General features: G+C 36.2%; 1 protein-coding gene across 3 annotated transcripts in view; it reads left to right on the plus strand.

Moving 5' to 3' along the window:
* The window catches only part of LOC127421922 (beta-1,3-glucosyltransferase-like), a 114,664-nt gene that overhangs the window by 17,984 nt on the left and 82,367 nt on the right, over positions 1–14,313 (plus strand). For 2 of the 3 annotated variants that reach the window (XM_051665145.1, XM_051665146.1), the window contains exon 3: positions 10,764–10,803. In XM_051665145.1, the coding sequence (XP_051521105.1) occupies positions 10,764–10,803 (40 nt within the window). Of the gene's footprint in view, positions 1–7,930; positions 8,028–8,558; positions 8,773–10,763; positions 10,804–14,313 lie in introns of all 3 variants that reach the window. The other variant, XM_051665147.1, reaches the window with a different exon arrangement.

Consider the following 14,313-nt stretch of genomic DNA (forward strand, 5'->3'; position numbering starts at 1 on the left):
TAAAAACAGAAGAAGTTATCATATTTAACACTATTAAGTATGATTGTCTTGTATTGATTAAAGCAGTTGTAAAATAGCTGATCCATCCAGAGTTTTACAGCTGCAATTGTCATCAGTTGAATATTAATGTGCCAAGTTGTGCTAAGCTGTAAACAACTGTAAAAAACCTACAGTTACAGTGTGTTTCAAATGAAATCAATACTTTTATACTTATAAACTTATACTTGTATACTTAACAAAGCTGTCTACAATTGAATTGCCCATCTGAGAAGGGTAGACACCAAGTTTTGGCTTGGTGTCAGATTTTTTTTAAATGCTCATGTATAAACCCTGATATAAAGGGGTTATCAGAATGTCTGCTGGTTGACACATTTCTACCATCGCAAGATACTGAGGGTCATACAGCCCAGCCCTATCCAACGCCATGAATGCAAGCTTCTGTTTACCATATTCTGATAATCAAAGGTGTCCCAATAAAAATAAAATATTTAATTTGATACATCTCTGCATTTTAATCAATACTCGTTTCGTCTTTGAAAGCAGATAAATCTTTATCTTGTCAGGCTGTTTTGTTGTCTACCAATAAACATTACATTGAGTTTGTCTAAGTATAAGAGACTTTGACAGGGGCCTTCACAGTTGAAATGCTGAGAGCATGATCTTCGCGGCAAGTAACTCTCTCCTCTTTTATTGCATCAGCCGTTTGTGCTTTCCCCTGATAGGTTTCACAGTTAATGCATTCGTTTTCTGGTGCAGCTCTTCTAGGTTTTGTAAGTTTTAAGCAGAAACTCCACTGACATTCTGGGTCAGGATAGAGAGAACGAGAAAGTGAGTATGCTAGAACTAAGAGAAGATGTAATATGATTGTGTTTAGATCTTGAAACAGGTTCAGAAGATGTTTTTGTACTTCAAGTTTCTAGCAATTTCCTCTTCGTTATTGATTTCTTGCTCTTTTTTCTTTAAGCAGGTCAAATTAAATGTGAAATTGTTCAGCCACATATTTATGGGTTATGAGTGTAAATAAAGGGAAAACCACTCCAATACTTGGTACCAACACAAAGGAGGAAATTTTAATGAATAGACAGAGAAGAAACAGAACATGTCCAAACATGAAATAGGCTAGATGAGAAGCTTCGCTTGTATTGCACAGCATTGGGATGACAGGATGGACAGTTGTTGAGGACATCCTACTGTTAAATCAATGCTCTTCAAAGACATCCTGATGTCATGTCCTCAGGGTGCGGGCCATGAGGAATCACTGGTTGCAATCAGGAATCTAAATGAAAGGTGCTTGCGCAGCTATTAGAGACTTTTTAAGGAATAGTTCACCCAGAAATGAAAATTCCATCATCATTTACTCACCCTCATGCCATCCCAGATGTGTTTGACTTTCTTTCTTCTGCAGAACACAAACAAAGATTTTTAGAAGAATATCTCAGCTCTGTAGGTCCATACAATGCAAGTGAATGATGACCAGAATTTTGAAGCTCCAAAAAAGCACATTAAGGCAGCATAAAAGTAATCCAGTGGTTTAATCCATATCTTCTGAAGCGATCTAATCGATTTTTGGGTTAAAACAGATCAAATATAACTCCTTTTTTCATTATAAATCTTGACATCAGCAGTCTCCTTGGCAATCATTATTTCAAGCTTGATTACACTTCACAGCGCTCTGCGCATTCGTCAAGCACTAGGAAGTGTAATCGAGCTTGAAAACATGGCAAGATGTACAGTGAAAAAGGAAGATATTTTATCTGTTCTCACCCAAAACTGAGTGGATCGCTTCAGAAGACATGGATTAAACCACTGGAGTCATATGAATTACTTTTATGCTGCCTTTATGTGCTTCTTGGAGATTTAAAGTTTTGGTCACCATTTACTTGTATTGTATGGACCTACAGAGCTGAGATATTCTTCTAAAAATCTTTGTTTGTGTTCTGCAGAAGAAAGAAAGTCATACACATCAGGGATGGCATGATGGTGGGTAAATGATGAGAGAATTTTCATTTTTGGGTGAACTATTCCTTTAAGAGATGCATAACAGACCACTTGGTTTCCTATCTGCTGTGACATGATAGCATAAGCTAATGCATATGAATAACATTAAAAACCTGTATCACAGGATGGGTGATAAACCGGTTAAATCGATATACCAGAACAAAATATTTAAGTATATAAATATTTATAATTAAATACTTAAAGTATTAAGTATAGAAGACACGTAATAAGTGTCATCTCTTTTGTGGTTATGCAAAATGCTGCCACATTAAAGGGAATGTACATTCCAATCAGAGGTTACACTACAAATAACCATTATTTTATAATTATTATATCATTTTTATCTCTCATTAGTTTTGCGTTATTTTGGCAATTTGGAATTATTCATCAGTGTTTTTAAAATTTGGTAAATGAAAAATTTCCATACATTTTTTTTTTTTTTATATCGTGATACATATACAATATACATTTTTGCTTATATGCCCTCCCCTACCTGTGTCTCTACTTTAAAAAATTTTTTTACAGGGTTATTACAAGTTATAGACAACATTAGTATTATTTCTTTCAGAGACGATGTGCCTGGCTTATTTCAGCAAAAATTAAGCCCTGCGTTCAAATGGCTGCAAAATAAAGTTGCAAGAAGGCTTGTAAGAGTTCCTACCAAAGATAATTTCTCTTCCTGATAAAGGGTTGATTTGATCACATAACAGTCAGTCTGAGATATTTCAGGTTTGGCATGCCATCACAATTACTCTATTGAAAATAAAGCCAAAGTGATGTAGAACAATCTCAGAAGTAAGGCTAAAATTAGAGAACACTACAAACACTTGTCCTTGCTCTTTGTTACAGGTCAGAGATTAGAGTTTGGCTTGAAATATGAGAATAAAATGCACAACCTGAAAATCATTTTTGAGTTACAGTACAACACAACCCACACATCATAAAAGATCTACCAAGGTTGCAGTTTTCATTTTCAGCTTTTCAATCTTGCATGATCTCTTCTGTCAACTTTTTTCTCAATTACCAGCCACATTGGCCTTGCAGCCTAAAGGAGGGATGCCGGACTCTGAATCTAAATAGCTTAGAAAATGGAGGGCAAATAAGACTCGACAGGTCACTGGAGCGCCAGCGCCTAAGGTGTGCTGAAATACTTTGCCATATATCGAGAGAACAGAGAGAGAGTGAACCAGCCTTGGCATATCAAAAAATTGAAAGGCGGTGCAATCAAGGATGCTGGTTCCCTTGATTGAATTGGTCCAGGAAGACGAGCTTGCACATTAAACCTAACTCCAATTAAACTCTGGCCCATAATTTCAAGCAGTCTGGCCCATGTGAAATGACTGGTGATTCATTTTTACCTCTTCAAACAAGTTGAGCCCTGTCAGTGCTGGTTTAGATGAAGGAAATCGAGAGCCAGCTGGCAAATGTTACTCGAGCTACTTTCTGCTGCAGCATGCAATCTCAATGTGCTTTCACTGGCAATTCACCATCTGTGCTGAACTGTCCTTTATGATGATTTTCATAGAATCCCCCAGAAGAGTGTTACAACCCTGCCTTGTCTTGGCAGTCCAACCAATAGGACTGGTAAAGGAACAAAACGTTATTCTTAGCTTAAATCAGAGCTTCTCAACCTTGGGGTTGCAACCGTGGTTTCACCAGGGATGAAGATGGAGTTGCGGTAAATCTTATTTATGGAATTTTTTTGCATCATTTATATAGCCGTGGTTAGACCAGTATAAAATATACAGCTTCTCTTGTGCTTTAAATATTTCATGAAATGTTAGCTACAATGTGACCCAAATGCAAAGATGAAGCATTCTTGAGGTCCAAACTGCTAGATGAAGCACAACGGAAATGAGCAAAACGGGGGGGGGGCGGTAGGTGGGATATCACGAGACGCAATGCTCGGATCAAGAGAAACAGACTCCTTTGTAGAGCTTTGTGATAGTGATTCCTTTAACTAAAGGATATAGGTGGGACGGTACATGAAGTTTCTCAGTCTGCCATTGGCCATTGAATAGAAATTGGCTGAGTAAGAGTTGAATCAACTGTGAAAGGGGCTCCCATTGTACAGGCCTGAGAGCCCTCTAATTATGGAATTTATTAAATTCCCATATGACCTTGTAAAGCACTAAAAGCAAGATTTTTTTTTTTCAAAGAAGTTCACACAAAAATTACTATTTTGTCATTATTTACTCACGTCAGTGCCATTCCAACTCAGTGTCATTTTCTTTCTTCCTTGAAACACAAAAGGAGATATCACGCGAAATGACCAAAGAACTCTTTTTATATAATATTAGTGAATAGTGGTTTTAAATGCCAGTCTCCATTTTCCAGATTGTGCTTCACTTCCTTTTGTTTGTGTCTGCTGACCAAGATAACCTTTACTGTGTCTGTGTGTGTGTCTGTGTGTGTGTGTGTGAAAGGGAGAAAGATTGCAAGTGGGGGATAGTGGGAGAGGAAACATTATAATTTCCCAACTCTGAACCAGACTTGAGACGGAACAAATCACTTACGCCCACAAAAAACACTTTTGCCCATTCTTCGGTTATCCTTAAAGGTGCTGTAAGTGATTATTGTTTTTATGGAGAAGCACACAGAAAATGTTTAATTCCTACAACACAACAGATATCACTGAAATGGGTGACCCGAGATCCATTTATCCATCGTTCTGTCTGTCCGTCTGTCTATAATATAATACGGTTAATTTATATAGTAAATTTAACGTCTTCATTTCTGATTTAGCAAGTTAAAAGAAATGTCCGTGGTTAATGCAGTTTCTGTTTTTTGCATTTCCTGAAATTTCACTAATGTTTTTCCCCCACTTCCTGTGGCCAAAATTGCCATATCAATTTCCAGGAGGTACACACTCGACTTGACTGCACATCCTAGCACAGAAGCTGATTGTGTGGAGCATATAGGAATCTTAAGGAATTTAATGGTTCCGATTCCGCTTAACAATTCCCATTCCAGAAACAATTATTGTAGTACTTTTGAGAAAGAATTATTTGGAAATAAGAGATGTTATTTTTATTGCATTTACTGCCCTCTGCAATCTGTTGCCAAATGATGACATCATTTCAAGTTTCTACAAAGCAGATATAACAAATAAGAAATACATCCGTGTGTTTGTCATAAATGTAATACAATAATTGTTACTAACTATTTTAAATAAAAATTCTAAACAAACAAGAAACGTGATTAGAATATTTCATTCATGCATTTATTATTTTATAACATTTCACTTATCACAACAAAGCTCATGTATCGATAACAACGCATTGTCATATATAAACAGTACAACATGACATAATAGTAACAGATCCAGAGACAATTGTGTTATTTAGTCTAATGTTGCACTTCAGGCTTGTAAGACTTTAACAGTTATTATTTTATTTCAAGTTGGACATTCATAACTTCAGCATCAGTAATAAAATAATTCAGTGACCGCACCAACTGATGTAGAAGTGTTTTTGATTAACTTAAAAGAACCAGCTCATAAGAGTCATTTGTTTGGGAATCAGACTATATCGGAAGCACCATATGTTTTATGCTGTAAAGATTCAAAAGTGTTTTTGAATTATGAGTCATAAGAGTCATTTGTTTGGGAATTAAAATACACTGGTAGCACTCTGTTTTATGTTGTAGATTCAGTAGAGGGCAGCACTGTCAATGAAATGCGCTGCAGGAAACAGAGTATTTTTGGACAGTGTTCGGTCCATATTGGTGGAAAACTGCATGTACAGGAACCATTAACAGAACTGAAAGTTATGAAAATCATACGGTTCATACGTTTAAAAAAAAAAAAATGGAACAGGTTCTGGACAAGAACCGGTTCTTGTACCATCCCTAGTGGAACAGTACATGCTTATTCATTACACACAACATATGTCCCGGGCATATTAAACACTGCAGTGAATTTACTGTATGGAGAATGGAGACTTAACATGCAAGCAGTGAGCCAGGTGTGGGAGAGATACGGGCAAGCTGCCGTATCTCTTCGCCTGAAAACGCTCACTCACTGTCATCTGAACCAGTCAATGTCAAAGCGAAACAGCATGAGAGAAACCCAAAGTGTGCGTGATAGAGACTGAATGACAACCAGAGAAAATAATCATTTTGATATTTAAAATTTAAGAAAATAAACTTTAGCATTTAATTTCTTTTATATCTGTATGTACAGTATAGTATTCTATAATGCAATGTACTGGAATGTAATGGAAATGTACTCTTAAGTTTATCTTGCCAATAAAGCATAATATAAATTGAATCTGCCCATTTTATCCTATAATTAAAATAGTCCTCTGAAAAATAGTCTTTTTAACTTTCAATTACAGCATGTCCACTTTTATGGCATGTAAACTTATACTGTTCTTTTATCAAATATTTAAACCTGTAGAAATGTGTATAAAATCTATTTGAAGAAAAAAGTAAATATTTCAAACTGAATGATAACTAACCATTTTTTTGCAAGTTCGTTGAGATAAAGTAAACATATTTTTGATTAAATATTATTATTTGTTTTACATGTACCATGATTAATCGTGATTAATCACAGAAACCTGTATGATTACAGTCACAATGTTTTTATCGATTCACAGTCTTAAATATAATATAATAGAATGTTTTTAAGTGGGTACCAGTGGCAATCCTAGCTCAATTTGTTACCCTATAAGTGAGGTAAGAACAAGCATGTACCAGTTTATAAATTATACATTATATGTACACTCTATGGAACATGTAATCCTCTTTTTAGAATCTTTGTAAATGTCTCCATAAACATCTTTATAAATTAGGCTGATGTGGGTATGCAGGCAGATTTGTTTTTAAGTCATTTTTAATACCATGAAAAATTTCCCATTTTCCAAAAATTTAAATGAAGATTTAATCACTTGTAGCTAACATGTCAGTTGCTAAAAGTCTGGGAAAAGACACATTCCAAAAGCCTAATTAAAACTATGTCCACCATATGTAATTTTAATGTACATATTATTCTCATTTTTGTAATCTGCAAATTAGCATGATGTAACCACCAAGACTTATTCTATTCTACATAATTCCGTTATCTAGACAACAGCTGTGGCAATGGCCCATTTTCTCATGTTTAGTTGACTTCCAGAAAATATGTGCAAAGAACAGGAGTCTGACGTAATGGAGCCTAATTAAGTCAGTGCCTTGTACCCACCCCTGGCACTGAATTAAATCACTTCTGATGTGATGTGGGCCTTTCTGCCGTGCATAAATTTTCCTTTCATTGCAATCAGATAAAAAAATCTGACAGTGCATAGCGCTCCTTGCCAACGCTTTTGCCTGGCATCCTGTTATCAGCTGTCTTCAAACAGATTTATATCAGTCCTCAGTTGATTATATGACAAATAGAAAGCATCTATGAAAAGATACAGTGTATAGGTGAGAACTTTTTTCTGAAAGGAACCTGTGCTAGTTCTTGGCAAGATGTCAGGGGATTTTAAAGGGATAGTTCACTCTAAAATGTAAATTCTGTCATCATTCACTCACCCTCATGTTGTTCTCAACCTGTATGACTGTCTTGGGTGAGTAAATTATGACCGAATTTTGATTTTTGGGTGAACTATTGAGCTGCATGTCTAAATATATTTCCTTTAAAACACCGCTATAACCGCTTTGAAGAAAAAAAAAAAAAAAAAAAATCACCACTTTCAACAATAATTTTCTAGACAATTACAATTAATTTGAGTAATGTCCTTTTTATTATGCATGACCCTCTCAACTTCTTGTGAATCTTTGCTTTTTTGTTTAAAAGTGTATGGTTGGCTAAACCATCCTAATTATACAGGGCTTCTTTAAATGGATAGTTAACTCAAAAAGGAAATTGCTGTTCCAAAAGGGTATGTTTGGCTAAATCTATCCTCAGTCACCATTCACTTTCATTGCATTTTTTTTTTTTCAATAGATTGGAAGTGAATGGTGACTGAGGCTTTCATCCTGCTTAACATCTGCTTTTTCATTTCACTGAAGACAAAGTCATACAGTTTTGTAACAATGTGAGGGTGAGTAAATGATGACAATTTACATTTTTAGGTGAACTATCCCTTTAAAAACAACTATTCCATCAGACAGTCCATAAGCTACTGTGGTAAAGTTTGAAAATATGTTGTTTTGCACAGTGCAGAATGAAGTTGATCCAGAGGTGTATGGCCCTATGTTAATGAATAATGAGTGGAGGTAAAGTTTGCATTCTATAGTGTATCAGTGTGGCTTTCTCTGCTTCATGCTGCCATGGGTTGAACTTCTAACAGTGCCATGATTCACAACGTCACCTTGATGATTCAGCCACTCCCTCTCCAACCCTGTAATGATTTGCCATGTGCAGCCTTGTGTAAAGATATATGGCTTGTTTAAATTTTGCTCTCCATAGACTGCTTGGAGCTCAGGACTAGAGTAATTGTTAGCAGAGTGGTCGCCATAAATCAAAGCACATTGCTGTTCTTACTTGTTATCCTCTTAAATGCCACAATGTGATGAGGGAGACCTTAGAAGCATTGCTTGAATTTGCTCACTTCTCTCCTTCTTTCCCTAAGGGCTTGAAACTTGGGGTGAGAGGGGAAGAATCCTTGAAAGTCTGCAACAGCAAGTGTGATCGATTCACTCTTTCCTCCACAGTTGGCAGCCAGCACTGACAGCTCTTGTGGCGGAATGAGGATCCTAATGCCCTAATTGAGCTGAGTGCTTGGGGTTAGAACAGCATCAGCTTCGGGTGCTGAAACCACACAGTTCGGTGGGACTAATGACATGGTGAATCATGGTGAACTTATTAGTTCATGCAACCTAGAGGATCCTCTCCATGTTTTGTCTATTTCAAAATGTATTTGAATGGCAATTACTGTACATTACTAAATACTGAATGGCAAATGGGTGGTTCTAATGAAACATGTAAAAAAAAAAAAACTCCTGCTTCTATTTTACTCTCAAATTAAAAGATAAAATAAAATTTTGCATATAAAAAATAAAGCCTATTTTTAGGGTCATTAAGATTTTGTATATTAGGCTTGGGATCGATGCCTTGTTCACGCATCAATAATCGGAAGATTTTCAGATGATTGTCGATATATAACGGGAGTTTTTCAGATATAAATAGGGCCACCCATTGTACAATATTCTTTGTCTTTTCAAACATATTTCTCAACAAAACTGTGGTAAAGTGTGAGCGGCAGGGTAAATTAAAGGGGGTCGCACATGGGACGGGCCTGGCGGACAACATGGCGTGTTCTAAAATTCAGTATAATTATTTTCTATGAAGCTACATACACACCAAAGGCTCACCATCTGTAAAGGCAGTAACTTGTATAGTTTTCCATTAAATTTGACTCAAATCATTATCAAAGGACAAAGAGCCTACTCTAGCCATCAGTGGATGATATACTGTGTATATGCATCTTTCATATACCCAATACAATGTATTTCAGTGTCAAGTATTTCTTTTTGTGGTTTGACAGCTTGAATGAAACCTCTTCAAAGATACGTACAGAGAAATTGCATAATAATTTCTAATAGTTCAGTTTGCACAGTTAAACCAGTTTTATACACTAACCTGCAAACTCAACGTCAGTTTGTTCATTCTTAAAGAAGTACAAAAACCTTTGTAACTTTTGAGCATGTATGCATCATGTGCAAGTAACTCTAAAATTCTGGTCCTGTGTTGTGATACCTGTGCCTTGCGACCTACTTCATTAAATGTTATATCACCCTCTTGTGGTCTCCCAATGCTATTACACCAGACATTAAACAGAAGCCCAACTTAGTGAATAGGAAAGCACGCAAATTAGGCTTCTAATTTAAATGTTGGCTAATGTTAGTATAGCGATGCCTCAAAAATATATTGATAAAATAACATGCAGATCAAAAATCAATATATAGATATTTTATGACATGACCAATTGTAATCAGTTTTGAGAAACGTTACTTTTAAAAGTAACTATTCTATAAGTAGAATATTGTGTTACTTCTTAAAAAAGTAACTAAATGAATTAAATAGTTGTATGTTAAGTTACTTTTGCATCATTGTCCGCTGGCTGAGGCACTCCACCTTTTTTTTTTAGGGCAAAATTGCTATGCATGTTTTGTTTTTTACATTTGAAGAGCAAGAGACAGACACAGTGGGTGTGGTGTCAAGCCTCTGAGAGGCATTTATTGAAAATAATAATAAACATAAAATGGAGCAAATAGTGTCCAGAGGGCATTGTGTCCAAAACGAAAGGGCGACACATCTAACTCGGCCAAACCCTCCCCGTTTTGATCCTGGGCCTGCTAAGATGACAGTGTGTGCACGTGGAGAATAGAAGCCGGTTCCCCGAGAAGAGGCGTGCTCTGCATTTTTATGGCAGCATTCAAGTGAGCCTCATCAAACGCCACCCCAACGAGTCTTATTAATTATGTACCTCTTCTCCTGCCCAACTCCCGTCGTGAGCCTGGCTGAAGGACGGCCCTAAGAGGCAGGGCGATGATGACGAGAGGGAGGGGTGGGTCGTTCCGCCACGGTAGGAACTTTCCAGGAGGAATTGAAGATACCTTACTTGAGATGATATGTCTTGTCTCTCTCTCTTTCTCTAAGTTTTAGGTGGTATTATTACTTATTGACAAGCTTTAATAGCGCTGGATTTTCTTGTCAAAAAGAATGATTTATTGAGTGCCTCCAGGTTGGACTTTTATTTTCTTTCTGGAACATTTTTTTGTAAAAATTCCTTCCTTGCCCCTTATGTTGTCTATCTCTCAATTTCTCTTCTCAGATGCACAATGCTGACAAACCTCCCTCAGAGAGTCATCTCGGTAAGTATCCAAGCAGCTTCTGTTATCTTTTCGAAAATGGATTGTGAGCAGTTTTCTAAAGAAACCAAAATCCCACTGAAATAATCAGGCTGTCAGTGCCTACAAGTCATGTTATAGTACGGTTTCAAGCAGGTAAACTCTTGTTCTTACAACATGATCAAACAGAGCCTTCTGGGATCTATTTGATCATGGGCATAAGGTTTATTTTAGAATTGCTTTAGCAGGCACAACTCTCTTATTGGTGCAGCAGCATTAGATTTTGAGGGCACACTTAATTGATTTGGGTCACCGTTTGCAGGGTGCTGTATGTGTTTGATATTTCAGTGCAGCGAGGCAAATTATGGTAATCCAGCATGATGAACAATCGCAGGTGTTTATTAAAAGGCTTGTAATTTTGGCTCTTGCAGTTACGTAAAAATATCCAAACAGAAGGCGCTATAGACAATATAGACGAAATTATCATAGTAATTTGAAATCTTTATTCTCATAACCTCAAACCCTGAAGTGGTGTAACAAATGAAATCTGTGTGGAAGAACAACAGATTAGGTAGAGTAAGACAGGAATGATCAGGATATCTTGAAAGATGAAAGCAGCTAAACAGTTTGTCAAAGTGTAGACGGTGTTTTCAATTATGTACAGCTATTAAATGAGCCTTTATCCTCCAGAGACCTGAGTGTGACTGCTGTGTGCATTTTCCATTCCCCTTTTTGATTTGTAACTAGTAGCACAGAATAAACAAGCAAACAAAAAAAAAAAAAAACATTTCTAGAGCAAATAGATTTCCTAGAAATTGATGTCCATATATGTGGACAACAGGACTAAGTTATTTTAAATAATACCAAGCTATAGAAAGTCAGATTTTTTTCATCATATTGTTTATGTTTCCAGCAGTGTTGGTTATTCATGTTTTTGAGACATTACAGACATAACATCAGAAATAAGCATAAATAATTCTGATTTAAAGTAATGACCAGCATCATCCAATCACTGCCAACCATGTTAAAATAAAATTATACATTATAAATTCTGAATCCATGTACTGAATACCATTGTCCTATGTCTGCCAAACATGTTGAGTGGTCCAAACATCATCTGCTGCCTGAAACTGAACTTTAAGTCAGATTTTAGGAGTGAATGCACTTAGCGGCATAGAGAGCTATAGGATGCTCCCTTGCTCCCTGTTTATCAAATGACTTAACATCCAGTGTGCTGACTGTCTGCACTGGTCTCAGAACAGTTGGAAATGCACCTCATTTTCATCCTGACTTTATATAAAGTTGGTTTTGAATGAACCCATTGATTCTCAGTGTGAAAATGCACAATAAAAATAGTAATGAATTTACTAATGCTAATGAATAGAACCGTGTTGTACAGTGATAACAAAATAAAATATAACATTTATATTAAAATAAAGTGAAATGACCCACAGATGTATTAATGTTGAAAGCTTTTGATGGAATAATGTCCCAGAATCCACATATGTGGACATCATGTTTATCAGCGCACTGTTGTGTGACAAATGAGTGCATTTTTTAAAGCAGCATATCAGACTAAACTAGAGATGCTTCTCTTTACACCCAAATAGGTTTCAATGAAAAACGTTGCGGTTTCTTACCACAGACACTTTTGTTGGCTCTGTGCCTATAGAAGCGCTTCACGGAAATCAACATCATGTTGTTGTCTCATGTGACTTGTTGCACCAGAATTTTAATCCTTAAATGACAGTCTAGAGTGTTGTGAACAGTATTCAGTCAGTTTAAATGAATTAAATTTACGCATTGCATATAGCGAAGCCAAAATACAACGTCCACGCATGTGTATGCGGGGTCACACAAGGTTATAAAAAAGCAGACTAGAGCTTCTCAGTCATAATGTCAATTTGTGGGACAATATGGAGGGCTATTTGCCATGGGTTCCCTTTGGAATTTCCGATGGATTTCTAGAATAGCAATTTTTCGAATGAGTAAAAAATAAGGTCTGTAGTTAACATTACATAAAGATACTTTAATGTTTTGTTCTACAACATAAATTAGACACCATTGTACCTTGCCTTAAAGTACAGACAACAGTGGTTGTCTGATTCGTCCAGCAGGTACTTCTCATCCTTGTGGTAGTTGTAGGCCTTATTTAGCAACTTATCAACTTCCATTTCAAAATTAACTTGAGGTTTGACTGCAAGTAATTTAGGTTATTAAACAAAACAAGTCTCTTTAAAGAATGTTAAACACTGACCTTATTTTATTTATACATCGAAAACTACTATTCTAAAAATGCAACGGAAATTCTCGAGGGAACCCATGGCTTGAAAATGCTTATTCTCTTGTGGGTTTTAGGACTACAGACTGAACAGCTCTATCGAGTACAATGATGTTTGTTTGAAATTATCCTTAGTCTGACTGAAAATGAGTACAAGATGGAAAGAACGTAGGCAAGTACAGCCATTAATCAACTTCATCAAGTGGAGGTTGAGTTGTAGAAATATAATGACTTTCATACATCAAATAGTTGAAAGAAGCTTGAAGTGCAAAGATGCTTATCTAATCTCACTGAAGTCTTTCTGTCAAAAAGGTATTTCTAATGGTTCAACCTGTGGCATGATTAAGAATATTCTCAGAGCCTTTTCTGTGAGTGATGAGTGACGCAGAACAATTACTTTCAAAGTTGTATTCCTTTTATCTCAGATATTGCTTTTGAGAAGGGTTTGAAAGCAAGCACATTTCCTGAATTGGTTATAATCGAAACAAGAACCCCTTAAAGCAGGCCGGGTTTACTCTCCACATTCACCATTCACCACTCCAGAGCTGTAGTACCAAATGGCTCTTCAGCACTGTGCATCATAGTCACTTAACACAGTTACTGTTGCTATGGTGGTATTTTGCTCTCGGTCCTGTCTTATCTTTTTTTTTTTTATCTAATGAAGTGTGAAGGTAGAACTGGATGGAGTGGTTGAGAAATGGGCTATTTGAACATTCAAAAAGGGATAAAAGCATACATTTTAAGTTATTTACTCTGGTTTTTAGTGACACATCAAACTGTAAAATTAAACGTTGTTCCTATTCAGGAGTGTCCTTGGATGTTTTGAATGTCAGGGCTAGTGCTTTCTTTTTTATGCATCATTGAAGATCAGTGAAATGCTTATGGTAAACACTCATATGGTGCACTTAACCTCTCAGTATAATGCTGTCTTTAAAGAGCATCAGGAGGGGTGAGATAACAATACCTCACAGCTTAACTGAACTGTAAGTTTCCTGTTTTCAAAAGGGAGAATTTTCAAGGTTTCTTTTAAATAAATAATGCTTGTTTGACTGCATTCAATCTCAGTCAAAGTCAAGTTAGTCAAGTCAACCTTTATTTTTATTGTACATTTAAAAACAACAGAAGTTGACCCAAAGTGCTTTACAGATCAAGCAAATAAATAAATAATGCATCATTTTCAGTCAAAGCCTGAAAAAGAAAAAGATTCACTTGATTTTATTTCTTTTTTTAAATACAAAAGGAGATATGTTTCT

This window comes from Myxocyprinus asiaticus, chromosome 31 (genome assembly GCF_019703515.2).
Source record: "Myxocyprinus asiaticus isolate MX2 ecotype Aquarium Trade chromosome 31, UBuf_Myxa_2, whole genome shotgun sequence".
NCBI classification, from domain to species: Eukaryota; Metazoa; Chordata; class Actinopteri; order Cypriniformes; family Catostomidae; genus Myxocyprinus; species Myxocyprinus asiaticus.